The sequence below is a fragment of the Salmo salar genome, chromosome ssa27, assembly GCF_905237065.1.
Source record: "Salmo salar chromosome ssa27, Ssal_v3.1, whole genome shotgun sequence".
NCBI lineage: Eukaryota > Metazoa > Chordata > Actinopteri > Salmoniformes > Salmonidae > Salmo > Salmo salar.
This window is the reverse complement of record NC_059468.1, coordinates 17,887,820-17,915,449: the sequence shown is the minus strand read 5'-3', so window position 1 is coordinate 17,915,449 and position 27,630 is coordinate 17,887,820. Positions and strand designations below refer to the sequence as shown.

The window sequence follows — 27,630 nt, the reverse complement described above, 5'->3', positions numbered from 1 at the left end:
ATATGTTAATGTAGGGTCAAAGGTCCTGTGCGAGCTGCTCCCAGAGTCGACCTCTCTTCCCAGGTGTTGTCTCTCTCTCTCTCTCTCTCCACGGAACAGAACGGGACTTTGTTGATTTGTATTTTACAGCCTCGTGTTCCTCTCCCCTCAACAGGATATTTAAGAAGGGTTTCTGTTTACAATGCAGTCAGTCATAGGCCCCCTTTTACTAGAATAGCCTTGACTCAGCTTCTATGAAAAGCAGAAGTGTGTGTGGAGCGGAGAGGTGGCGTTGCAGAAATTCACATTACCTCATCTTTTGTGGAAGACTTTGTTGATGATTTTCAGTGTGTCATTGTGTATTAGATCAATTCACTGTCACTAATATAATCTGTAGTGATTTATATTTAGTGTCAGACTCTCCCGCTAGGCGAATGGAGAGAGAGACAGAGAGAGAGACAGCGAGAGAAAGAGGCAGGGATAGATGGAGAGTGATGGCAAGAAAAGAGGGATGGTGATGTGCGACATCATCGTCAATCTCTCCCCCCGTTACTCTCTCTCTCTCTCTCTCTCTCTCTCTCTCTCTCTCTCTCTCTCTCTCTCTCTCTCTGTCTCTCTCTCTCTCTCTCTCTCTCTCTCTCTCTCTGTCTCTCTCTCTGTCTCTCTCTCTGTCTCTCTCTCTCTCTCTCTCTCTCTGTCTCTCTCTCTCTCTCTCTCTCTGTCTCTCTCTCTCTCCGTCTCTCTCTCTCTCTCTCTCTCTCTCTCTCTCTCTCTCTTTGTTTGTCTATTTATCTCCATCTCTCTCTGTCAGGATTAGACATGAAGATGTATGTGTGTCTGGAAACGGGCTGAAACAGGCCTTTATGGAAGCTCTAGTCAATGGAGAGACTGTTTATCAGTGTTCTCTCTTCCTCTTTCCCTCACCTCCCTCTGTCCGGATGCATATATCATCTCTTTCTGTGAGGAGGATATGGAGCATGAGAAAGACACAATGCTGACTGACACTGTGCCAGCTCTAGTGGTTCTGGGCTCATATTCACAAAGCATCTCATAGTAGTTCTGATCTAGGATCAGGTGCCCCCTGTCCATGTAATCTCATTCATTATGGTCTAAAAGGCTAAACTGATCTGAGAACAGCAGTCTTACTCTGAGAGGATTTATGAATATGGACATGCCAGCCATGTCAGTAGAATGTGTTGGAAAGCTTTGTATCAAAGAGGAATATGGAGTCAGAGCTGGCAGGCTCGAACTGTTTGAACTGGTATTCCTACCACGTCGTTCTCCTTTGTGTGTTTGTGTGTGTGTTCGTTGGCGCGTGCGTAAGGCGAGTGTGTGTGTGTGTTGTGGCCCAGATCTTTGCAGCAGCTAGCCCAGTGATTCCCTCAGGAGACAGAGATTTTTCCACTGACGTCAGAGAGACTGGGTGCTCAGTGCCTACGTCACACTGTGGGGTATTCTGTAGCGTAGCTAGCTGAAAATAGTAACTCCTTCATGCTCCTCTGAGGCTCTGTGGAGGATTGTGTTGTTTACAGTTCTGAACTCTGCGTTAAAAATATATCAAAAGAAAGATAGGTCTTGAGCTACTGTTTCATATTCTGCTCACAAAATGTATTTAAATGATCATGTCCTCGTTTTTGAAGAAGAGATGGGAGTTGCTCCTGAATTGACTAGGGATAACTTTGGGTTCAGGCAAACTCTCCCCCCAATATGTTTTTATGCTTATGTGAGTTTAAACAACTGTCAATGTAGTTAAATGAAATGAAGTCCAATTTGTAAGTCGCTCTGGATAAGAGCGTCTGCTAAATGACTTAAATGTAAATGTAAGTCTGGGGTTACCGTAGTCGTGCGTCTTCTGACTGACTGATTGTCTCTGCTGCTGTTCCAGATGGGATCAGTGTGACAGGCCTTCCCATCTCCAGCCCCCTGAGACAAGTCCTCAAACCCCGGGCCGAGACCAAGCCCCTGGGCAGCGAGTCCAGCAAGACAGACTACAACCACGTCAAGGTAGGACTGACACCTCTCCTCTTCTCTCCCCTTTCCTCCCCTATTTTCTCTAAACAATGTTATTTTTTATTACCACAGTGAGATTGCAGCAGGAACATTTCTCTACTTAATCATTTCCGTGACACTTCACTCATTTGAATTTCATGCAATTTCATTCCGAAGGTTGTTTTATTTCCCTCCTTGTATTGCTGTCTGTCTTTCAACCCATTTCCTGATGCTGCAGATAAATAATGAGCCTATCGTGTTGGGGTAATTAGGGTGGGTGTAACTGTTTGTTTAAAAAGCAGGGAGGGAGCTGAGGACAGACAGAAAGACAGACAGACTGCATCTTTTCCCACATAGAAAAGAAGGTACACAGAGGAGGACAGGGTGAAAGGAAAGCTAAGTCAAACTGTATTCAGTTCTCTAATACTGAATACATATTATTCCTGTTTCTAGCTTTTTTTATTACATTTTTGATGTTGTTGACATTTTCAGAATGAAACAGGCACATTACATACAACAATAAAACGTGTTCCAATAAACAGCCCGAGCAACTTGTAAATAAGGAACAAAATTAATAGAAAATAAAAATAAACCTATGAACGAAACAAAGAATAAAGGTAATCAATCCCAGTGAAAACACGTCTTTAAAAGCAGTTTTGATGGATATATTCTTTTAAAAGAGGGTTATCCCAGCTTTCCAGTGGTACCATGTTCATTTCACAACTCCTAAAATTGCGCGTGGCAAATAAAATAAATGCGATTACAGCAATTTATATTACAACAATGTCTCAGACTTTGAAAACGCCTGACAAAACCCATTACATATGTAGAATCTATACCGGAGGAAGAATCTCATTCTTAATTCCCTTATGTTGCCCTCCAACTCTCCACTGTAAATATGAAGCTGTTCGTTCCATTAGTCGGCTGGTTGAGCTTGTTAAGAACAGAGTAGAGCATGACATACAGGCAGCTCAGCGTCTCAGTGCAGATTCGGTTGTTTTGACAGTTTAGCTGCAGAGGTAATCCCAGAACTGTCACTCTGCCATTATGTAGCCCTGTGTGTGCGTGTTCACCTTGCGTCCATTTGTAGAGCGGGCATTCCGGATAACGGACATCAGATATGGATAAGGTGTGATTTGCATCTCCCTACCTGTGTTTGAGTGTTTATAGTACCAGTCAAAAGTTTAGACACCTACTCATTCCAGGGTTTTTCTTTATTTGTACTATTTTCTACATTTGCTGGTGACACTGTCTGTGATTTGTTTCGAATTCAAGGGCTATTTGACCAAGAAGTAGAGTGATGGAGTGCTGCATCAGATGATATGGCCTACGCAATCACCCGACCTCAACCCAATTGAGATGGTTTGGGATGAGTTGGACTGCAGAGTGAAGGAAAAGTCACCAACAAGTGCACAGCATATTTGGGAACTCCTTCAAGACTGTTGGAAAAGCATTCCAAGTGAAGCTGGTTGAGAGAATGCCAAGCGTGTGCAAAGCTGTCATCAAGGCAAAGGTTGGCTACTGTGAAGAATCTCCAATATAAAATATATTTTGATTAGAGTTTTGGTAACTACATGATTCCATATGTGTTATTTCATAGTTTTGTTGTCGTCACTATTATTCTACAATGTAGAAAATAGTATAATTAAATAAAAACCCTTGAATGAGTCGGTGTGTCCAAACTTTTGACTGGTACTGTATGTACGGCACTATATGGATTCATATTTCCTGCGGCATCTGACTCATCGTTTTGCTGCAACATTGTTTTTAGTTTGACTAACACTCTAGATTTGTTCTTAGCTAGCCTAATGATTTAAGTGCAGGTCATGCATAATATCACTCATGGCATAGTGTCTGCCCACTATTCCTTACTGAAAACAACAACTGTCAAGTCCTCCTCTTGTTCACCATCCAAAGGACACAGGGACAACTCAATTTTCCGACTCAATCTTTTTTATTTTTAGTTTGCCTTCAGTTGATTGGTCTGTCCAGTAATTTAGCCAGTAAATTAGCCTGTAAACCTTTAAAGACAGAACAAAAAGTTATCTTAATTAAACATTTTAATGAACTTAAATTAGTTTAAACATTTAAATAACATTCTAAATAACTAAGATGAATTAACCATTTAAGCCTTTTACCATTGGCGTCTTTGGACTGAACCTGTGAGTGAACTTGGAGTTTTCCTTCTGAAGTTTGTTCTTCTGAATGACTGACGCCCTCCATGCCTTCACAGGTGCTCCAAATCAGTGAAAATGATTGATCAGGTGACAAGCAGCCGGTTTGCTGCTGCTTGTGCACTCTGGGAAGTGTAGTTCTTTGACTCACTCCTGATATTCAGCTCAACAACAACTAAAACCTACATGGACTGCCTTTTTTGTCCGTTTTTGCTCGAAGTAAATGTACGTTCTATTGAACGCCATGATTTTATAATGACATATCCCATTCATACTGTATGCAGCTGAAATGCCTTGTGTGCACAGATTGGGTCAACCAACTGTAGTTCTACTTCATAGATTATATTTAGTTTTAGCCTTCTCATTGCTGTGTTTGATAAGCTTTTACCTTCATCTACCTTTTTGTGTGTGTGTTAGAAATTGATGTTATTCTTCAATAACACAAACTCCAAAGCAAATCAGGGGGAGAGAAATAGGTTTATTCAAAGAGGACAAATCATAGATGTTATGCTGGGAGGTAGATGTTCATTCTCCCTTGTCCTCAGCTTTTCTCCACAGAACAAAGAAACAGGATGCCATTTATAACCCCCTGCCCTAGCCTGGAGTTGACCAATCAGAAGTCCTTTCAGTATAACTGGGCCAATGGCCAAATAACAAGTACCCTGCTCCAGACTCAATGCACAGACTATAGCACACGTAGCTCTGAGTTCAGGAGTGACATTCCACAGATTCTAAACAGCTGTTGAACTGAAGACCAACTATTTACATGGACAATTCCCTAATGACCATTAGTACTATATTTAGTACTCTCGTCCTCTCATCCTCTGAGTTGTGTATTTATCTTCAAAATATTATTGTGTGTGTTTTAGCTTACCTTCGCCTCCATGCTGATCAGACTGCCTGTCCAATAGGAACCAGTGATATTTCCCTCTGAGCCACCTGGTGAACTTTCCTATTCCTTGTCATTATGATATTTCTACTCTGTTCCTCTGCATTTGTTACAGTGGTTAGCTACACATAACAGCCTGCCTGGAAATTCCACAGGACTACGTTCAGTCTTGGTGTGTGTGTGTGCGTGTGTGCGTGTGCGTATTATGCTCAACGATTCCCAGGAAATAAGATATCATAAATTTAAGGCTGTTCTGTAATCCGTCGACAGGAAGCGAAGGTGAGAGTTTGTCCTTTGACCTTTGTATTGCTAACTGTTCGTCCCCATAATTTCCCCACTACATCAGACAAGTGGAAGTGTTTTCAGAAATGTGTCGACTGTCAGGGGGAAGGACCGTCTCATGTTGAAGGAAGTCTCACTTTTCAAATACCATTCTGTTCGCAAATGATTTGCACATTTGCAATCAGTTAATGTACTATCCCCGCTCTGCCTTTCTTCCTGTCTATTTTCACTCTGTCTTTCTTCCTGAGGTCTTGCTGTGGTTCATAGTGTTTGTGTGTGGTATGCATATTTGTGTTTGTTTGGTTGTGTTTGTGTATGTTTGTGCGACAGTGTTGCTCTGTAGCATCTCTACTGTCTTTCTTACCTGTACAAGGTTGTGACTCAGGCAGTACAGGAAGAGAATAGTGTGCGAAAAGGACAGCTCCATCATATGGAGATGTAGGTGAGAGAATGGTTTGAGGGACAGGCCTGGGGAGTAGAGAGGAGGGAATAAAGTAATAATCCATCTGGTCTTTATCAGGGGTGCAAACTAAGTCATCTTTCAGCAAAATTTGCCATTTTCAATCCAAAATAGGTGACCTACGTGAATCGTGCCGATCCGATGAGAAAAGTTTTGGGGGGAGGGTGGCCTTTGGATGACTACTGGCTGTAAGCGAACGAGTGATGCGCGTTTGGAGCAATACTGGCTGAATGTAGCACGTGACTGAAGAGAGAAGAGACAACCAATTTGCTTGTTACAGAATCAGTGCGCGCACTGGAAAGACAGCAGTAGGGTGCAAAGGCAGTTTGCCAGTTACAGCAGCGCGTCCCTGGACGATAAAGAAGAGGTAGGTGAGAAGCCTGACCATCGGAGACGGGGGTGAGAAGGTGATGAAGCGTACTTCATGAGCTGTAACTGAAAAACAACTGGCATTTGGAAAGTTTGAGGTGAGGGAGAAAGTGTGGTGGAACAAGTATTGTTAACATTGTTAAGTATCTTGCTATAGTAGCTGGATCGAATTCTCCGTTAGCTAGCCAGAGAAATGTTGAGCAACATTAGCCAACTACGCTGATCAAATAATTTAGTTTATTGTTTGAAAATTAGCTGGCTAATAAAGTCAGACAGCTAGCTAGCTAACTTTACAACATCAGATGAGCTAACGTTAGTAACCTAACCAATTGGGTGAAAATGAGGCGTTGCTTGTTAAACAAGTGGATTCAGGGATCAAGTGTAGCTGGAGCTGGGCCTGGCTTAAGCTGGATGCCACTATAGAGGTGAAATAAATGCAACACACTTTCCCTCTTTCAATACAGTGGATAAAAGGGGTATGACAAGTGTAATCTCTGCCTGAAAGAGATCAATTATGCCAACAAAGGGTATCATGCTCTGCTGGTACATTGTAGAACAGATGTCCACAGGCAGAAAGTGTACAATGTAATAATGTGCAGTGTAGCCCAAAGAGATTGCTTTTGTTGTGTTGAATTTGACAGTAACACTTTTGTATGAGTGAGGTGGAATTGTTAAATTATTTACTCAGTGGATGTTATTTTTGCACACATGTAGCCATTATAGTGGCCACTGTAATAGAGCAAAAATAGAATGTCTGTCTGTTTCATTCTATTTCTACTTTTAAGATTATTTTTTTTGCCCCCCAAGTGCAATATTTATATGCGTGTGTGGTCACAAGCATTATATTATAAAGGCTGTCATGGCTAACTGCAATATTAGTGTATTGTTTTTTTTCTTAAGACTTGAGTGTCATTTGCAGTAAAGTCTAGGCAACAAATACATGACATGTTTTAGCTGTGAGTTAGGGTCAGATGAACCACGTTTTATTTTAAACACAGAGACTGATCATGTAGATCATATTATTTTTGTTGTTTAATTAGTTAACCTGTATTTCCCCCCTGGCAGGGATTTATTACATGTTTCAGTGCGACAAGAAAAGTGTCACCTTTTTGGGCCCTCAGCAGTTTACATCCCTGATAAATAACCATTGAACTCGATGAATAAAATCCTGTGGTGGTAGAGTCATTTATGATCAGATATTGAAAACCCCAGATAAACAAACCTACAAGTGATGGCAAACTTTACAGCCATAAAGACTAAGATATCAAATATGTTACATCCCCTCCTCTACTTCCATTCATATTATCTTGGCAGAAACTTCACCTTCCCATGAATTGATTCATCCTCTCTCCACCTCCCCCGTCCCCTCCCTTCTCTCTCAAAGTCCTATGTAAGCATTTTCTTAATGAAAGAGAGTGGCCTTCCCTTGCCCGTATTGAGAGAATGAGAGAGATTGAGAGGGAAAGAGCTTCTAGGAGAGAGAGAGTGAGAGTTTCTCCTGAGAGGGAGAGCGAGAACAGTTTTGTCATCCTCAGACTAGGCAGTAGAGAAGTATAGTTCTAGTCAGAGCAGAGCAGAGAGGGGACGGAGGTTAGGGGCTCATGTAATCCAGGGGAGATGAAGCCAGCCAGGCGGCTGGTTGCTATTTTTAGCCCTCTCCACTCTTCCCCCCCACCTCCTTTCCCTCCCTCTCTTCCTGGTGCTGATGTGAGATCAGCTCTGCGAACACATTCAGACCCAGCCTACTGATGGAGATATTTATAACTGCTGTCTGCTGCCTGTCTGCACAAGTGTGAAACGCTCGAATCGAAAAAGCATTTGTTCTCAGTGTTTTGTTGTTTACCATAAGGCCTAGCTACAGTAACTCTTTGAGAGAGCGTACTGCGGCATCCGTGGAAAAAACACAAAACAAAAAACATTCAAACGGGAACAGGAAGTGGTTAGTGCACTTGTTTTGCTATTCTGATCACGATGATTGTTGTATTATGATCATGTCTTAGACTGCTAAGAAATACTCCTATAACACAGTTATCTCTGCATTAGATACCATAGTTTTCTCCAATAGAGATGCGTTCTGATCAAACAGCTCAGTAGGTCTATGTTCCATATGAAATATGGATGCCAATGTGAGATGGGCGATAGGAGATATTTTACTCCTCCAGGCTGAGTCTCATGTTTAATTTACAATAACTCGTCTGCATCAGAAACTGAACTGATCTACAGAATCACATAAATGCTTTAACAAGCTACAGAGAAGGTACATGGAAATCAATGTTTTTAGGAAGAACTGACATTGTCACTATTTTCTTATGGTGTTTGAACAAGTAGAGCTAGCGACTGTACCTGTTTATGTTTTTAGTTGACCTCTATACACACACAGACCCAGAGCAGTGCTGAGTCATCAGCCAGCAGCCTCTTTAAAGTGTGGTGTAATTGACAGTGGGCTCAGGAGGTGTGGTGTTCTGCTGCTGCTCTCCTGTGGATCAACTAATACATATCATACATCCTGAGAAGGCCGACCTTCCCACCTCCCCTGTTCCCCCATCTGACCTTCCCACCCCCCCTGTCCCCCCATCTCATCTCCCCTGTTCCCCCATCTGACCTTCCCCCCTCCTGTCCCCCCATCTGACCTTCCCACCTCCCCTGTCCCCCCATCTGACCTTCCCACCTCCCCTGTCCCCCCATCTGACCTTCCCACCTCCCCTGTCCCCCCATCTGACCTTCCCACCTCCCCTGTCCCCCCATCTGACCTTCCCACCTCCCCTGTCCCCCCATCTGACCTTCCCACCTCCCCTGTCCCCCCATCTGAACTTCCCCCTTCCCCTGTCCCCCATCTGATCTCCCCTGTTCCCCCATCTGACCTTCTACCTCCCCTGTCCCCCCACTCCCCCATCCCAACTCCCCTCTCTCCCATCCCCCCACCTCCCCTCTCCCCATCCCACCTCTCCACCTCCCCTCTCCCCATCCAACCTCCCCACTCCCCCATCCCAACTCCCCTCTCTCCCACCTCCCCTCTCCCCCATCCGACCTTTCCACCTCCCCTCTCCCCATCTGACCACCCCTCTCCCAACCTCTCCATCTACCCTCTCCCCCTCCCCCCTCCCCACTCCCCATCCCACCTCTCCACCTCCCCTCTCCCCTCCCCACCTCCCCTCTCCCCATCCCACCTCTCCACCTCCCTCTCCCCCTCTCCACCTCCCCTCTCCCCATCCCACCTCTCCACCTCCCCTCTCCCCCATCCAACCTCTCCACCTCCCCTCTCCCCATCCGACCTCTCCACCTCCCCTCTCCACCTCCCCTCTCCCCCATCTGACCTCTCCACCTCCCCTCTCCCCTCTCCCCTCATAGGACCTCTCCACCTCCCCTCTCCACCTCCCCTCTCCCCATCCAACCTCTCCACCTCCCCTCTCCCCCATCCGACCTCTCCACCTCCCCTCTCCCCCCATCCGACCTCTCCACCTCCCCTCTTCCCCATCCCACCTCTCCACCTCCCATCTCCCCATTCGACCTCTCCTCCTCCCCTTTCCCCCTCCCCACCTCCCCTCTCCCCCATCCGACCTCACCCCCTCCCCACCTCCCCTCCCCCATCCGACCTCTCCACCTCACCTCTCCCCCATCAGACCTCTCCACCTCCCCTCTCCACCTCACCACCTCCCCTCCCCCATCAGACCTCTCCACCTCCCCTCTCCCCACCTCTCCTCTACTCTGACCACAGATTGAGCACTTTTGTATCTTATGAGTCGCTCAACCATTTCTCTCAGGATGTTCAATTATTGCCAATAATTGGGCAAAAGTTTGGAATTGGGCTGCCTGTGTAAACGCAGCCAAAGTCTAAATAACCTTGCTACCAGAACCATTCATGTCTGAAACACACTGTATCCATACACACCCCCATAGGCCTACAACCTGCCTCATTGCTTTCCAAAATGTCACCATCAAGATCGTTTTTGTGTTCAGTGTCACTCAATTCAGGAGGTGATTTGAATTTAAAATTCAAACGTGGAACTATGTTTGAAATAAATAGCTTCTCTTCAGTTTATTGAAAAGTCAATGAAAATTTCTTCCTTCAATTATTGAATTGGAATTTCAGTTTTCTTCCTGAATTGACTGCTTCAATTCAAATTGACCCCAACCCTGTAGGGAACGTTTAATCATACATTTGTTATGTAATGTTTCTTTTTTGGTGGTTTATTTATACTGGGAATCTGTGTGTTCCTTTCTCATTATACACGTTAGTCTTCCTGTAGTCTGGAGGCTTCATATAACAACTGGAAACATGTTGATGATGCTGTTTGTGTTTGTCCTTCCACAGTTGAACATTCTGAGAGAAATGGATAAGTTACTCCGAAGATACAAACGTGCTCAATCTGTTGTCCTTTGTGGATGCATATGCAGACAGAGTACATCTCACCATTCTTCTGTGAGTTTATGTCTGAGGAAAATACATACACGTGCACACACTCACCCACACACCCACACCCTCCGACTAAGGGGTGGCATAGGGAGATGCAACCTTTCATGGCGGATTTTAATGAGCATGTGCATACCGGACTTCACACAATGTTCTCAATCTCCTTTTACCAGGTTTCAACAGCCACTGGTGTTATTTCCAGTGATCCAATGATATCTCTCTATTTTCTTCCCTATGGCTATTCGTGTGATAGCGTTGATAACCTTTGTGAGCATTCTGAGGCAAGGCAGAACTTAATCATTGTATAGTTCCTCTTGAAAGACCATTTCTCACCATGAAGTGCTTTGATAGCTGACTAGCAGTTAATGGCCAAGTCCCCTGCTCTTCTCTCTCTCTGACAGAGATGTTGTGAAATGTAACCAGGGTCAGATCACTGGAATTAGGTATACTTCTCACGGTTTTACCCTGCTACTCCTGTAGATTGAATGGATTTCACAGCTTCTCCACTTGGCAGTGTTTGACATCGGTTAGCTTGGTGAAAGTTGGTTGGCTATGAATTTGAGAGAGAGAATAATTATGTTGATGATGATTGAGCAATCAGGTGGCGTGATCAGAAGCAGTGTGTCAACAACTTTATTCCTCTAATCTATTCACCTTAACACTAATTCACTTTCATCTAACCGCTGCCAGCTGTACTCCAGCCCCGCTAGTGGGATGGACACCTTACAGGTAGGCTTGGCGTATATACTGTAGTCCGGGTATTTGCAAATAGCTACGGGATGGTTTTTCAATCAAATCAAATCAAATTTGTTTATATAGCCCTTCGTACATCAGCTGATATCTCAAAGTGCTGTACAGAAACCCAGCCTAAAAACCCCAAACAGCAAGCAATGCATGTGAAAGAAGCACGGTGGCTAGGAAAAACTCCCTAGGAAAAACTCCCTAGAAAGGCCAAAAACCTAGGAAGAAACCTAGAGAGGAACCAGGCTATGAGGGGTGGCCAGTCCTCTTCTGGCTGTGCAGGGTGGATATTATAACAGAACATGGTCAAGATGTTAAAATGTTTATAAATGACCAGCATGGTCAAATAATAATAATCATAGTAGTTGTCGAGGGTGCAACAAGCACGTCCGGTGAACAGGTCAGGGTTCCATAGCCGCAGGCAGAACAGTTGAAACTGGAGCAGCAGCACGGCCAGGTGGACTGGGGACAGCAAGGAGTCATCATACCAGGTAGTCCTGAGGCATGGTCCTAGGGCTCAGGTCCTCCGAGAGAAAGACAGAAAGAGAGAAAGAGAGAATTAGAGAGAGCATATTTAAATTCACACAGGACACCGGATAAGACAAGAGAAATACTCCAGATGTAACAGACTGACCCTAGCCCCCGACACATAAACTACTGCAGCATAAATACTGGAGGCTGAGACAGGAGGGATCAGAAGACACTGTGGCCCCATCCGATGATACCCCCGGACAGGGCCAAACAGGCAGGATATAACCCTACCCACTTTGCCAAAGCACAGCCCCTACACCACTAGAGGGATGTCTCCAACCACCAACTTACCGTCCTAAGACAAGGCCGAGTATAGCCCACAATGATCTCCGCCATGGCACAACCCAAGGGGGGGCGCCAACCCAGACAGGAAGACCACGTCAGTAACTCAACCCACTCAAGTGACGCACCCCTCCCATGGACGGCATGGAAGAACACCAGTAAGCCAGTGACTCAGCCCCTGTAAAAGGGTTAGAGGCAGAGAATCCCAGTGGAAAGAGGGGAACCGGCAAGGCAGAGACAGCAAGGGCAGTTCGTTGCTCCAGCCTTTCCGTTCACTTTCACACTCCTGGGCCAGACTATACTTAATCATAGGACCTACTGAAGAGATAAGTCTTCAGTAAAGACTTAAAGGTTGAGACTGAGTCTGCGTCTCTCACATTGGTAGGCAGACCATTCCATAAAAATGGAGCTCTATAGGAGAAAGCCCTACCTCCAGCCGTTTGCTTAGAAATTCTAGGGACAATTAGGAGGCCTGCGTCTTGTGACCGTTGCGTACGTGTAGGTATGTACGGCAGAACCAAATCGGAAAGATAGGTAGGAGCAAGCCCATGTAATGCTTTGTAGGTTAGCAGTAAAACCTTGAAATCAGCCCTTGCCTTAACAGGAAGCCAGTGTAGGGAGGCTAGCACTGGAGTAATATGATCAAATTTTTTGGTTCTAGTCAGGATTCTAGCAGCCGTATTTAGCACTAACTGAAGTTTGTTTAGTGCTTTATCCGGGTAGCCGGAAAGTAGAGCATTGCAGTAGTCCAGCCTAGAAGTAATAAAAGCATGGATTAATTTTTCTGCGTAATTTTTGGACAGAAAGTTTCTGATTTTTGCAATGTTACGTAGATGGAAAAAAGCTGTCCTTGAAACAGTCTTGATATGTTCTTCAAAAGAGAGATCAGGGTCCAGAGTAACGCCGAGGTCCTTCACAGTTTTATTTGAGACGACTGTACAACCATCCAGATTAATTGTCAGATTCAACAGAAGATCTCTTTGTTTCTTGGGACCTAGAACAAGCATCTCTGTTTTGTCCGAGTTTAAAAGTAGTTTGTTAGTTTGCAGCCATCCACATCTTTATGTCTGAAACACAGGCTTCTAGCGAGGGCAATTTTGGAGCTTCACCATGTTTCATTGAAATGTACAGCTGTGTGTCGTCCGCATAGCAGTGAAATTTAACATTATGTTTTCGAATGACATCCCCAAGAGGTAAAATATATAAGTGAAAACAATAGTGGTCCTAAAACGGAACCTTGAGGAACACCAAAATTTACAATTGATTTGTCAGAGGACAAACCATTCACAGAGACAAACTGATATCTTTCCGACAGATAAGATCTAAACCAGGCCAGAACTTGTCCATGTAGACCAATTTGGGTTTCCAATCTCTCCAAAAGAATGTGGTGATCGATGGTATCAAAAGCGGTACTAAGATCTAGGAGCACAAGGACAGATGCAGAGCCTCGGTCTGACGTCATTAAAAGGTCATTTACCACCTTCACAAGTGCAGTCTCAGTGCTATGATGGGGTCTAAAACCATACATTGTTTTTCTTCAGGAAGGCAGTGAGTTGCTGTGCAACAGCTTTTTCAAAAAATTTTGAGAGGAATGGAAGATTCGATATAGGCCAATTAGTTTTTTATAATTTCTGGGTCAAGATTCGGCTTTTTCAAGAGAGGCTTTATTACTGCCACTTTTAGTGAGCTTGGTACACATCCGGTGGATAGAGAGCCGTTTATTATGTTCAACATAGGAGGGCCAAGCACAGGAAGCAGCTCTTTCAGTAGTTTAGTTCGAATAGGGTCCAGTATGCAGCTTGAGGTTTTGGAGGCCATGATTATTTTCATCATTGTGTCAAGAGATATAGTACTAAAACACTTTAGTATCTCCCTTGATCCTAGGTCCTGGCAGAGTTGTGTAGACTCAGGCTTTGGAGGAATACCCAGATTTAAAGAGGAGTCCGTAATTTGCTTTCTAATGATCATGATCTTTTCCTCAAAGAAGTTCATAAATGTATTACTGCTGAAGTGAAAGCCATCCTCCATTTGCGAAGGCTGCTTTTTAGTTAGCTTTGCGACAGTATCAAAAAGAAATTTCGGATTGTTCTTATTTTCCTCAATTAAGTTGGAAAAATAGGATGATCGAGCAGCAGTGAGGGCTCTTCGATACTGCACGGTACTGTCTTTCCAAGCTAGTCGGAAGACTTCCAGTTTGGTGTGGCGCCATTTCCGTTCCAATTTTCTGGAAGCTTGCTTCAGAGCTCGTGTATTTTCTGTATACCAGGGAGCTAGTTTCTTATGACAGATGTTTTTAATTTTTAGGGGTGCAACTGCATCTAGGGTATTGCGCAAGGTTAAATTGAGTTCCTTGGTTAGGTGGTTAACTGATTTTTGTCCTCTGACGTCCTTGGGTAGGCAGAGGGAGTCTGGAAGGGCATCAAGGAATCTTTGGGTTGTCTGAGAATTTATAGCACGACTTTTAATTCTCCTTGGTTGGGGTCTGAGCAGATTATTTGTTGCGATTGCAAACGCAATAAAATGGTGGTCCGATAATCCAGGATTATGAGGAAAAACATTAAGATCCACAACATTTATTCCATGGGACAAAACTAGGTCCAGAGTATGACTGTGGCAGTGAGTAGGTCCAGAGACATGTTGGACAAAACCCACTGAGTCGATGATGGCTCCGAAAGCCTTTTGGAGTGGGTCTGTGGACTTTTCCATGTGAATGTTAAAGTCACCAAAAATTAGAATATTATCTGCTATGACTACAAGATCCGATAGGAATTCAGGGAACTCAGTGAGGAACACTGCATATGTCCCAGGAGGCCTGTAAACAGTAGCTATAAAAAGTGAGTGAGTAGGCTGCATAGATTTCATGACTAGAAGCTCAAAAGACGAAAACGTCATCGTTTTTTTTTTTGGTAAATTGAAATTTGCTATCGTAAATGTTAGCAACACCTCCGTCTTTGCCGGATGCACGGGGGGTATGGTCACTAGTGTAACCAGGGGGTGAGGCCTCATTTAACACAGTAAATTCATCAGGCTTAAGCCATGTTTCAGTCAGGCCAATCACATCAAGATTATGATCAGTGATTAGTTCATTGACTATAACTGCCTTGGAAGTGAGGGATCTAACATTAAGTAACCCAATTTTGAGATGTGAGGTATCACAATCTCTTTCAATAATGGCAGGAATGGAGGAGGTCTTTATACTAGTGAGATTGCTAAAGCGAACACCGTCATTTTTAATTTTGCCCAACCTAGATCGAGGCACAGACACGGTCTCAATGGGGAAAGCTGAGCTGACTACGCTGACTGTGCTAGTGGCAGACTCCACTAAGCTGGCAGGCTGGCTAACAGCCTGCTGCCTGGCCTGCACCCTATTTCATTGTGGAGCTAGAGGAGTTAGAGCCCTGTCTATGTTCGTAGATAAGATGAGAGCACCCCTCCAGCTAGGATGGAGTCCGTCACTCCTCAACAGGCCAGGTTTGGTCCTGTTTTGGGTGAGTCCCAGAAAGAGGGCCAATTATCTACAAATTCTATCTTTTGGGAGGGGCAGAAAACAGTTTTCAACCAGCGATTGAGTTGTGAGACTCTGCTGTAGAGCTCATCACTCCCCCTAACTGGGAGGGGGCCAGAAACAATTAATCGATGCCGACACATCTTTCTAGCTGATTTACACGCTGAAGCTATGTTGCGCTTGGTGACCTCTGACTGTTTCATCCTAACATCGTTGGTGCCGACGTGGATAACAATGTCTCTATACTCTCTACACTCGCCAGTTTTAGCTTTAGCCAGCACCGTCTTTAGATTAGCCTTAACGTCGGTAGCCCTGCCCCCTGGTAAACAGTGTATGATCGCTGGATGATTAGTTTTAAGTCTAATACTGCGGGTAATGGAGTCGCCAATGACTAGGGTTTTCAATTTGTCAGAGCTAATGGTGGGAGCCGTCGGCGTCTCAGACCCCACAACGGGAGGAGTAGAGACCAGAGAAGTCTCGGCCTCCGACTCCGACTCGCTTAATGGGGAGAACCGGTTGAAAGTCAATACCATTGAAACTATTTATTTGACTTTTTTTTTTAACAAATTAGGATATTTGTAGATACTTTGACGTTGCCATGAGCAGGACCGCAGATTTTAGGGGCGACAGGTTGTCTAGTGGTCAGAGTGCTGGGCCAGTAACCAAAAGGTTGCTAGATCGAACCCCCGAGCTGACAAGTTAAAATCTGTTGTTCTGCCCTAAACAAGGCAGTTAACCCACTGTTCATAGGCCGTGATTGTAAATAAGAATTTGTTCTTAACTGACTTGCCTTGTAAAATAAAAAAATAAATATTAAGATGAGCGAGCTGCAAGACTTCGCTCTCACACGGTCACACACAGTATCTGCACGTGCACGGGTTTGCTTCACGCTGTTCACAGCATGGCAGCCAGGGTACCAAAACAGCGGAGAAGTTAAGCCTCGCGCTTCAAAGCTCTTAGTTGTTGCGTAAATTGACCCACTATGCTGTTTACCTTCTGCATCTACGTCATAACACTGAGTCTACGTACTTTTATAAATACTTGCAGTCAACTTGTGCAATATGTTAAGGGATGAAGCTGATCACATTCTTCATTTCACCTATCACATTATTTTACATTATGAAGCTCACAAGTAGTCCCCAGTCACTTATTACAAGCACACAAAGACGAGAGACCGGTGTTGTGCAGCACACACCATGTGATCTAGTTACAGTATGGAATTCACAACTAAATGTTTGCTGGCTAGATGTCTTGTAACTATGAAGTGAACTGACTAAAATGTGCTAAATACTCTGCAGTTGTGCATTTGGTTTGCTAACGTAGTTGCTAGGCATCTAGAATCCCCTCCTAGATCAACAGCCTTGCTATCTAATATTGGTTTTGTGTGTGCAGCAAACTGTGAGTAACATTTTTTTGTTACTTGTATAACTGTGACCTGGGATGTCTGTCCTGCAAATAGTTTTTCTAAGAGACTATAAAATGTTTGCATGCGTTCGTTAGCATTTAGCTAGAATTCACTATGGTATTTTGCCTGTAGTTGTTAGCATTGCTAAACTCTGGATTGAAAATAGTGCCAATTGTGTTCAGTGCCTGTATTACTAAATATCCTGTGATGACACAATGTCATTATGAAGCTATGACAATCTGGATACCGTCCAAGCCTACTCAGAGGAAATGCTAGCTGGGTTCTGTTCAGTAGGCAAGCAATGGGTAGAAAATATTTTCAAACAGGGATGCGACAGGAATAAAAAAAAAATACAGATTTTTATTTTCTGTTACAAAAAATGTTGTATGGTGAGAGAGAGAGAAAAACCGAGAGGGATGAGATTGAGAAAGAGGTAGAGAGGTATCAGAGGTAGTATGTGATGGTGTGGTGTCCTGCAGGGCTCAGTATGATGAGAAGACTCTGGTCTTAGTCAAGAGGTGTGGAGTGTGTGATGTGTGACTCACACAGACTAGAGACTAGAAAGGGCAGGCCTCGTTCCCTCCCAGGCACACAGCTTGTTATACCTGTCTCTCTGGGTCCACAGAACACTGCATCATCTAGCTCTTTTCTCTTCTTTCACTCCGACTCCCTGTAGAGACTGAGCAGGGGAATCTACTGTCTCTCTCTCGCTCGCTCACTTTCTCTCGCTCTCTTCCTCCTCTGTTTCTATAGGTATGAGTTTGATGAGCCATGAATGTAATTACGAATCTCTCTCAGAAGTTGTTCTCTCAAACAGCCGATTGTTATTGCTGAGATTGTAAAATCACTCCATTGTTATGAAGATTGAGCAAAATGTGAATTTGTGTCTAATTTTCTATTTCTAGTGCTGTTTTGTCTTGTGAATAATGCACGCCCCCGTAGGAATGGACTCATAGATAAGTCATAGAAATTAAACTTGTAAGATATGGCTGTTGCGGGGGTGTAAATATTAGAGCAAATTGTTAATGTGGGTACTTTATTCCCTGAGAGAGCCAAGCTGCCAGCCAGCCAGAGAAAGATGGAGAGTTGGAGGAGAGTTTTATTTTTTTCTTACACACACATGAACACACGCACACACACTCCTTGCCACCAGTCTGGCCTCACTGTGATCAGCCATTATAGAGTGGAAAGTGTCCGAGGCCTTACTCTCACCCCTTTGACAGTGTCCTGATGATGCGCTGAGCTGTAGAGAGAGAGAGAGAGAGAGAGTGTGTGCATGTGCGTGCGCTCTGGCCCCAGGTCCCCGGCTCCTGGAACAGCTTATCCAGGAGACATAGGAGGAGAATGAGGGCCATACATCATCCCCCTGACGACCTGTCTGTCCCTCGCTGCCCCGTCAGCACTACTGGAGTGCTCTGCTTTTCCACTACAGTCACACTGCAGGCCCCCTTCTGTTATTACACTGACCTGCCCTGCAACACAGCACTGTGTATGTGCGTGCACGTGTATCTGTCTCCCAGCCATTAAACAGGCAGGAAAAGGAAAAGCCTGTATGTGGGTCCCTCAAGGATCCATGTTAGGCCCACATTACATTTGACTTGCCCTCTTTAATTCTGGATATAAAAGGCACTGGTACAAACTAGTGCACTAGGCCTATGTAGGGAAATAGGCTGCCATTTTATATGCAATTAGGATGCTATCCTCAGAGGGGTTGGGTTAAATTTGGAAGACACATTTCAGTTGAATGCAGTTAGTTTTGCAACTGACTAGGTATCTCCCTTTCCATTTCTCTTTCTGTTGGAACAAGGTGTTGGAACCGGTTCAGGGAACAGAAATGTAAACTGGAACGAAAGTGATCCATATGTTGCCGGAACATAACCATTATTTCAAAAGCATGGGAACCGGTTAGTGAAGTTATTTTACGTTCCATGCATTTTTTCTAGTCTTACAAAACACGCATAGTGCCTAAGCGAAGCCCTCACTCTGTCACTCAAAATGATTCCAGTGTCTGCATGCAAGCTGAAAATCCTTGCCAGTGTGTGTGCCTGTTTAGGCTACCTGTCCCTAGCATCGGCTACTGTACTGAGGCTACAATTGTGATTCAGAAGATAGGAACGAGTTTTTACTAGCTAGAGAAGAATGGATTAACTTGTTCAATGCTAGTTAACTAGGCCTATAGTATCCTTATTACGTTTCACGTTGGATTTATTAACTAATAAAAGTTAAGATGCGTTTTTAATTCTGGTGCTGCTCGGCGCACACAATCTTGTTAGCTAGCTAGCTCAAAGGACATTCGAAGTTCCTCCTCCTAGGTATAATTCTGAGGACCGAATTCAGATAATGCATGTCATAACAAGATGCCCAGCGCTTCAAACCTCCTCCTCAACCCTCGCTCGCTCTCTCCCCACCCGCAAAATGTCAGTCACATTGTGTGTCATAGGCTACACATGTCTGTCCATCACACATGTAAACAACTAGCTTGCCTGCTCTGTCTGCGCTGATTGGGGAAGTCATTTAATTAGCTAAATGTAAATAACAGTTGATTTCACAGGTTAAAGAAAGGAACAGGAAGGAACGACATAAACCACAACATTTTATAGGGTTTGAACCGGTTCAGAACTTTATTTTGCTTAACGGAAATGATTGGAAATGCATTTTGGTTCCGAACACACAATGCCTCTAAATCCTCCACTGCTGCACAACCCATCAGTGGAGGTGTGAATATTGCCCTGGAAGTCTTGTCTTTAAGTTATACATGAGACTATTGCATTGGAGAACCAAAGCAAACTAGAAACAATCTGACCCAAACGCTCCTCAGGATTCTGCATTGATGAAGATCCACATTGCCATGGAAACGGACTATTTCTGGTGAGTTAAGTGCGTAGTGTAATCTTATGCATTCCTTTCAATGGGATGTTTTGATGTATAGGAACAGCTCAGACAGACCCAGTGATGGAGGTGAATTTATACTATCTATTCACGTATGAACTCAGAGAGCAACACACACTTTTGAATACTTTATTTGGATCCACAATGAATTATTGTGAATGCAAAGGGATCTGCGTAGTTTAGGAACCATACCTGTGGTGTGGGTTTCAGTGTCTGTGCACACTTTTATGTGCCATGTATCTGAGTGGCTGTGTTGCAGTGATGGAGGAAGCGGGGTGTGAGGTGTTAGTCAGGAGCTAACTAAGCACTGATCTGAGAGCAGCAGGTCCCAACTGGACAACACCAGGGTGATTCGATTTACTGTATCAGCTCTGTTACCTCTGGCTGGCTGGTTCAGCAGAGCTGGCCCTAACCTGATTTCATATCACATCTGCCAGGAGTGTGTGTCTGTGTTTGTGTGTCTGTGTTTGTGTGTCTGTGTGTCTGTGTTTTGTGTGTCTGTGAATGTGTTCTTGTGAGTGTGTGCAGGTGGGGAGAGGTGGGGAGTGGGATGAGAGGTGAGGGGAGAACAGCCAAGGAGGGAGGGAGGGATGGAGAGCGGGAATTAGAAGTGACAGTTAATGGGAAGATGCTCTCGCCGAGTCAGGTAACAGGGCGAGGGAAGGGGTGAGGAGTGGCCAAGCCGAGGTGCTACTGTATCCCTGCAGCAGCGTATATCATTATCATCCCACCACATACTGCTGGGGAGGCACTTACAGGCAGCTCTTTCCACAACAAATGTGCCAATTCCTTATGATTTTAGCTTTTTTTTATTTTTAGAGGATGAAGGAGAGAGAGGAGGGTGTAGAGGGGGGACTGAGTGGAGAGATTGAGTGTACTGGCTGGATGGATGTCTGGCAGGGCCGTTCAAATTCATCCCTAATGACACCACACACACACACACACCTGTACACATGCGTACACACACTCACGGCAAACTGATGGAGGTCTGAGGCGAAGGAAAGGAGTATTGTCATTATTGTGGATCATCAGACATCTTAATAGCAACATGCATATCTCAGTACCAAACCACTGTGGCTAGGTAGTGAGTGAAAATATGCAGTGCTACAAAAACACTGTCCATAGTCTTTATGACCAGCCTTAAACTGCTCAAATAATATGTTTACCTTTAGTTCATAATGCATGCTAAATGTAAGTGCAAATATAACGTTTAATGTTTTTTCCAGAGGAATATCCTTTTAAAATGGTTTGAAATGTTTCTTTCCCTCCTAATCTCATTGTCAAATAAAAGGCTATTCAGAGTATTATTTTGTATTGCATCCCAATCAAGCTGTATTGCCCCCTCATGATAAAACGGTATATTTTTGAATCTCTGCTTTCTCTCACTTCTGCAGTGGTCCCCTTCCTAGCAACAGTGTGCCCTTATTGTGGCGATAGGGATGTGTAAACAGAAAGTCTGACTGAGTCTGTGTGAGTAAAGTGAGAAACCCTGCAGTCACCACTTGCTGGTCTCTCTCCTCTCTCTCTCTCTCTCTGCCTCGCTCTCCTCTCTGTCTCTCTCTGTCTCTCTGCCTCGCTCTCCTCTCTGTCTCTCTCTGTCTCTCTGCCTCGCTCGTTCCCCTTCTCTTCTCTAATGACACTGCAGCAGCTGTGGAACGATTACTAATGTTCTATTGTTTGGAAATTATAGTAGAATAAGAACCAGGAGAAAAACATACCCTCTTGGGATTCGTAATGATAAATACATCGCCAGTTGCCGCATTACAAACTCATGCACGCGCACACTTTGCAGGGTTAGATCCTGTGTATGTAATACCTGAGAACTAAGAGGAAGGAAACAGTATATGCTCAAGGTATGACGCAGTCCGTAACAAAACACCATGTCAAATTAATTATTTTGTCATTAAGGAACCCTCCTGTGTCTTCCAGCCAGGGTTCCTGTGTGTAGTTGTGGCAACAGGGCCCCTGGCCCCCAGGCCTACAGTACTGTTATTACACTACAGGTCTCAACAAGGACCTCGTGAGGGAGGAGGATGGAGAGGAAGCCTTGTCTTCAGGCATGCTGGCGGTGCACTCACTCCATTTCTTTCTTCCTCACTCATTCTCCCTCCTCCTTCACTCCCTGACTCATCCGACCCCAGAGTCCCCTCTCTCTTGCTCTCTCTCTCTCTCTCTCTCTCTCTCTCTCTCTCTCTCTCTCTCTCGCTCTCTCTCTCTCGCTCTCTCTACCTGCTGCTCATTTTGTTCAGTCCTCGCTCCCTCTGTCTCTCTCTTTCCCTCTCTCTTTTCTTCAGTCCTCTATGCCCCCAGGCTCCCTGAGGACTCTATTTCAATCACACTGGGCTAAAAATAGAGCCTGTCTGTAATGAGGCGATCGTGAGAAGAATAGAATGGGACAATGAAAACACTGACGCTCAGGGACCTCTGGCTAGCCTGAACTGACTGGATGGATTCAGACAAAAACACAATGCATTCTCCCAGAGCCACAGTCAGTTTGCTTATCTAAAGCTCAGATTCTCTGTAAAGCTATGGAATATGTCTCCATCTACCATAGGCTAGGCTACTCTCCTGTTAGTAAAAGGGAGTTACTGATAAAATAGTGCTGAAATGAAACTGCTGTAACACTAGAACTGCCATAGTCCAACTTCCATTGATTTTTGATTTTGTAAATAAAACAAATTGGCCACAAAAAAAAGCAACTTCCCTGACTTTTCCTAAATGTTTTGTATTTTACACTGCTCATTTGTCCGCATTTTGAAATCACAAACAGAAAAGTATTTAGAGCCTTTTTTACCTGCCAAGACAATGTGCTGTAGGACGTTGTTACCCAGCCAGGTGCTAATGCGTCTCTGTCTCCTCACTGAATGAATGGCAAATGGATGAATGGCCGATAATTGTACACCTTGCCTCACAATTGAATTGAAATGAAGCCCAACAGAATGATGAGGGTGATTTCATTTAGAACGACAATAGTGTAATGATGAGTTTTTGTTATCCTATTTATCAGCTTTCGGCGCTGATGTTTACCCTATAATTTGACCTCGCGCCTTACAGGTTGATCTCGTTCTCTTTTCCGTTTTAATTTGTAAAAATAACCTTTTGGGTGGTTGTTTTATTTACTGTAACTGTATTACTAATCACATGTATTGTAAGGGAAACAGAAACATGCTAGGTGTTGCAGTAGGCCTTTAGAATAATGCAAAACATATCCTCGACTCTATCCAAGTTAATGAGTGAGGGGAAACAAACGATGCCAGTCAGGCCCATCGAAACTACACCTAAACTAATTTCACACATAATACGACTTAGCCTATAGTCAAGATTACATTGACAATAGTCTGAGTGACAATATTTTCAGTTGTCAAATTGTACATGAAGAGATGGGTGCAACTTGTAATTGACAGAGGAGCGTCACTTTATCAGCCTCACATGCGGGTAATGTTTTTATTTCTATATAGTATCAGAAAGATCATATTCTGCAGTTTCTATGACACTTACCTTTTGTCAAATATCTCTGAAAAATCAAGAGGTGCATCTCTATAAAATGTAACTTTATCCCAGAATATCTGCGCTGTCCATGCGTTCATCACCTTACCACTCGTACGGCAGCATTGCTTTGGCTACTAAGCAAAGACTAGTAACATGATAAACTTAAAATATTATATTCTGCTTCCTTTTAAGTACATTTTCTTATTTCCACAATGTTTCTTTAGACCTGCCAAAACAAAATTATAATGGACTTCTTTTTGATGGACTTGAAATAGTGCTCTCTGGCTTTTATTTGTAGCCTAGATTAACATAAACTAATGAAAATGTATTTATGTTCTTTGAAATAATTGACTTTATGTATTTTAATGTTACCCAAGACCTTTATAAACACAAACAAATTGTTATTCTTCCAATAGCATATATGAAATGTATTTATTAGACTGTTAGAATGTTGAATCATTGACTGGAAGTCTAACCAAATAACTATTGTTGTTATATTTTACATAGATATATTTTCACTAATATTTCTTCATGCAATACATGCTTTACAATTGTTTATGCACTATTATAAAGCGTTAATGCTTATGTTTGCGCACCTTGCAGGTTGATCAGCATCTGATCCGTATGCTAAAGGGGATGCCCGGCAACGTTCTCTAGCGGCCAGACGGTTAAAAGGATAACATGATACTGCCCTACTCATGAAATGTGTTCTCTTGAAATGTATTCGTTGTCTGTAGTCTAATCCAACTAGTTATCTGAATGAAAATTAACATAACAAGTAGCCTAGGGATCATAAAGCATAAAGCTTTCAACGTTCAAGCATTACTTTAATATGTCTCTATGAGAAAATCCCTGAGATAGCAGGCAGACAAAGCCATGCATTTAAAGTGCACTCAGCATAACAATAGAGGTGCCTGTACTCTGAACAGTCAGAGAGAGAGAGAGCTGTTGTGCTAAGGCTGAATGCTAGGTAAAGAACAAATACCTTGTCTGAGCTTTAATAGTAACAAGGTTATGTACTGTAAATGATAGGCTACTTACAACAAGTTACTTTTCTGTTGTTGTGAAAAAGCCATATCTGCAGTATATTTGGAGGCCTCCTTGTTGTATCCAAACACAGACTCCCAGAGTTGTCACAGCTCTGATGCAGTGTTGTGTTGCTGCAGTACTTGGCAGCGTCCCCTCCAGATCTGTCTCTCTGCCTCTTGTTGTTGGAAGTAATTAAACAGCTGTCCTGGACATCACCGTATTCCAGCCAGGTCGTCATTATAAATAATAATTTGTTCTTAACTGACTTGCCTAGTTAAATAAATAAAACTGAATGTTCATTGTAACACGGCCTATCAGAACCACATTATGTTCCACACGCTACCCTGGCTGTCGGCTGAGGTAGCATTGTTTAGGCTGCTCAGTCACCTGTTACTGGGAGATACCATGGGGTTGTTGCTGGGTTTGGGCTCACAAAGATACCCTTTGTCTCTTTTTATGAAAGGTTCCGTCTCTCTCGCTCTAGCTCTCTCTACCTCACTTCTTTGTGGCGACAGAGAGGAACATGGAAACACAAAGGCGTTAGAGACGTGCCAGCAGAAAGCAGCAGGCGCTTGAGACAGACAGCCCGAGTGGAGCTGAACTTTGGTCGTAGTCTTCACTGTGTCTAGATAACGGTAATAACTCCAAAGGACAAATATAATTGCACATTTCTTCCATAATCTCACCAGATTTGGTAAAAAAAACACTGGTGTTGAATGTCATCATCTCTAGAGAAAGGAGAGGGAGCAAGGGCCAATTAGAAATGATCAAATTGCAAAGAAGGCTGCTACTGTTATAACCCTTTCCCATAGCTATTTTATTTTGTGCCTCTTTCTTTCGTGCAATCTCTTTTTCAGTCTCTCTCCTTTTTTATTTATTCATGATATTTGATTTTTTTTAGTTTTCAAAATATATGTTCCCCATCAGTGTGCTAGTTGGTTAGTCCCTGGCAGGGCAGATGGATAGATAGAAACAGGGCCACGTCATACTGTACTTCTGAACAGAGCAGAACCAGAAGCACAGAAGAAACCTGTCTGCCTAATAATCCTTAACATACCTATGGCTGGATGTCAAGCAGCCAGCCTAGCAACCAATCAATGGACTGCCCCAGGCAGGGTTCCTTCTTGCTCCTGCTATAGGATAGGCTTTGTGGAGTCAACAGAAAATGTAACATCCACTTTTCAAGGATACAGTATTTTCATCCTAACTACCGTTCCACCAGAAAAACGGAAGTGGGAACTCTGCTCAGGTGTGTTTCTACGCCTGCCACGTTTGGTTAGCTATAGGACTGCAGTGATGCAGAGACTCAGAGCCATGATGACGGAATACAGATCAGGGTTTGGAGAGAGAGTTGTCTGTCCTGGTTTAATGGGAAGAGAATAGCACCAGATGTAATGAGGCAGAGTTGTGCTGGTAGCCTAAGATTTGTTCTGCTTTTAGTTTCTACTCAGTTCTGTAGAGTTGACAATAAATACAATTCCTGTTGAATTCCGGATTCTCTACTTATTTCTTCCTGATTCCGGTAGTCTTTTAAACAGGATTTCTGGATAAACTGGGAATTTTGGGTAAGTTACCATCGTTTTGCATCTCTAAGACATACATACAGTATGCTGGATCATGTCCATCAGAGCTCAGTGTGGTCACTGAGGTTCTCTGGTTGTGTGTCCATCTGCATGCTGTCTCTGATAGACCTCTTCCCTACAGCCTTACCAGCTATTTGTGGCCCCGCGACAGCTTGACGTTCTCACACCTCTGTTGGACTCATGAGGATGATTCACAAGGAGACCATCTGACAAACTAGGAAAGTTTTCCACCACATCCACAAGCAGCACTGTAGTGACTTTTGAATTATTGAAGAAGTGCAAGGAAGCCTTGAACAATCTCTGTATGGTGTAAGCCAGGCATTGGGTGGATAAACCATACAGGACTACAATATCTCAAACTGCTCAGCAACAGCCCTGGTGTAAGGGGACCAAAAATAGCTCAAAACCGTGACAATGGGTAGGCAAGGATTCTGTCAAAGAGAAACATTGGAGCATAGATAACTAGCATAGCAACTTAACCTGAACTGCTCTCCTTCACCTCAATCAACCAGAAGAACTATCTGGACCAGGAACAAACTGTCCCATTCACAGACGGTCCGGACATTTCTGTCCCAAAGCTCTTCACTGTGGCGGTCAGTCTGCATGCAGCCACTCACCACCGAAGGGTCAATTATGGTCTGTTAGGATCTGACTCTGATGTGGAACTTCTGAGAGCAGGGAAGGAAGACTTGTAAGAAGTGGCTGAGAAAGCTACATTCCTGCAGGTTTACTGCTATAGGAGGGTGTACTACTATAGGAGGGTTTACTGCTATAGGAGGGTGTACTGCTATAGGAGGGTGTACTGCTATAGGAGGGTGTACTACTATAGGAGGGTTTACTACTATAGGAGGGTGTACTACTATAGGAGGGTGTACTACTATAGGAGGGTTTACTGCTATAGGAGGGTTTACTACTATAGGAGGGTGTACTACTATAGGAGGGTGTACTACTATAGGAGGGTTTACTACTATAGGAGGGTTTACTACTATAGGAGGGTGTACTACTATAGGAGGGTGTACTGCTATAGGAGGGTTTACTACTATAGGAGGGTTTACTACTATAGGAGGGTGTACTACTATAGGAGGGTGTACTACTATAGGAGGGTTTACTACTATAGGAGGGTTTACTACTATAGGAGGGTGTACTACTATAGGAGGGTTTACTACTATAGGAGGGTGTACTGCTATAGGAGGGTTTACTGCTATAGGAGGGTTTACTACTATAGGAGGGTTTACTGCTATAGGAGGGTTTAATACTATAGGAGGGTTTACTACTATAGGAGGGTTTACTACTATAGGAGGGTTTACTACTATAGGAGGGTTTACTACTATAGGAGGGTTTACTACTATAGGAGGGTTTACTACTATAGGAGGGTGTACTACTATAGGAGGGTGTACTACTATAGGAGGGTGTACTACTATAGGAGGGTTTACTACTATAGGAGGGTGTACTACTATAGGAGGGTGTACTACTATAGGAGGGTGTACTACTATAGGAGGGTGTACTACTATAGGAGGGTTTACTACTATAGGAGGGTGTACTACTATAGGAGGGTTTACTACTATAGGAGGGTGTACTACTATAGGAGGGTGTACTACTATAGGAGGGTGTACTGCTATAGGA

General features: G+C 43.7%; 1 protein-coding gene across 3 annotated transcripts in view; it reads left to right on the top strand.

Annotated features, from left to right (window-relative positions):
• Window positions 1–27,630, top strand: part of trappc9 (trafficking protein particle complex subunit 9) — a 292,659-nt gene that overhangs the window by 136,181 nt on the left and 128,848 nt on the right. For all 3 annotated transcript variants that reach the window (XM_014177784.2, XM_014177781.2, XM_014177782.2), the window contains one exon: window positions 1,865–1,983. In XM_014177784.2, coding sequence (XP_014033259.1) covers window positions 1,865–1,983 — 119 coding nt within the window. The remainder of the gene's footprint in view (window positions 1–1,864; window positions 1,984–27,630) is intronic.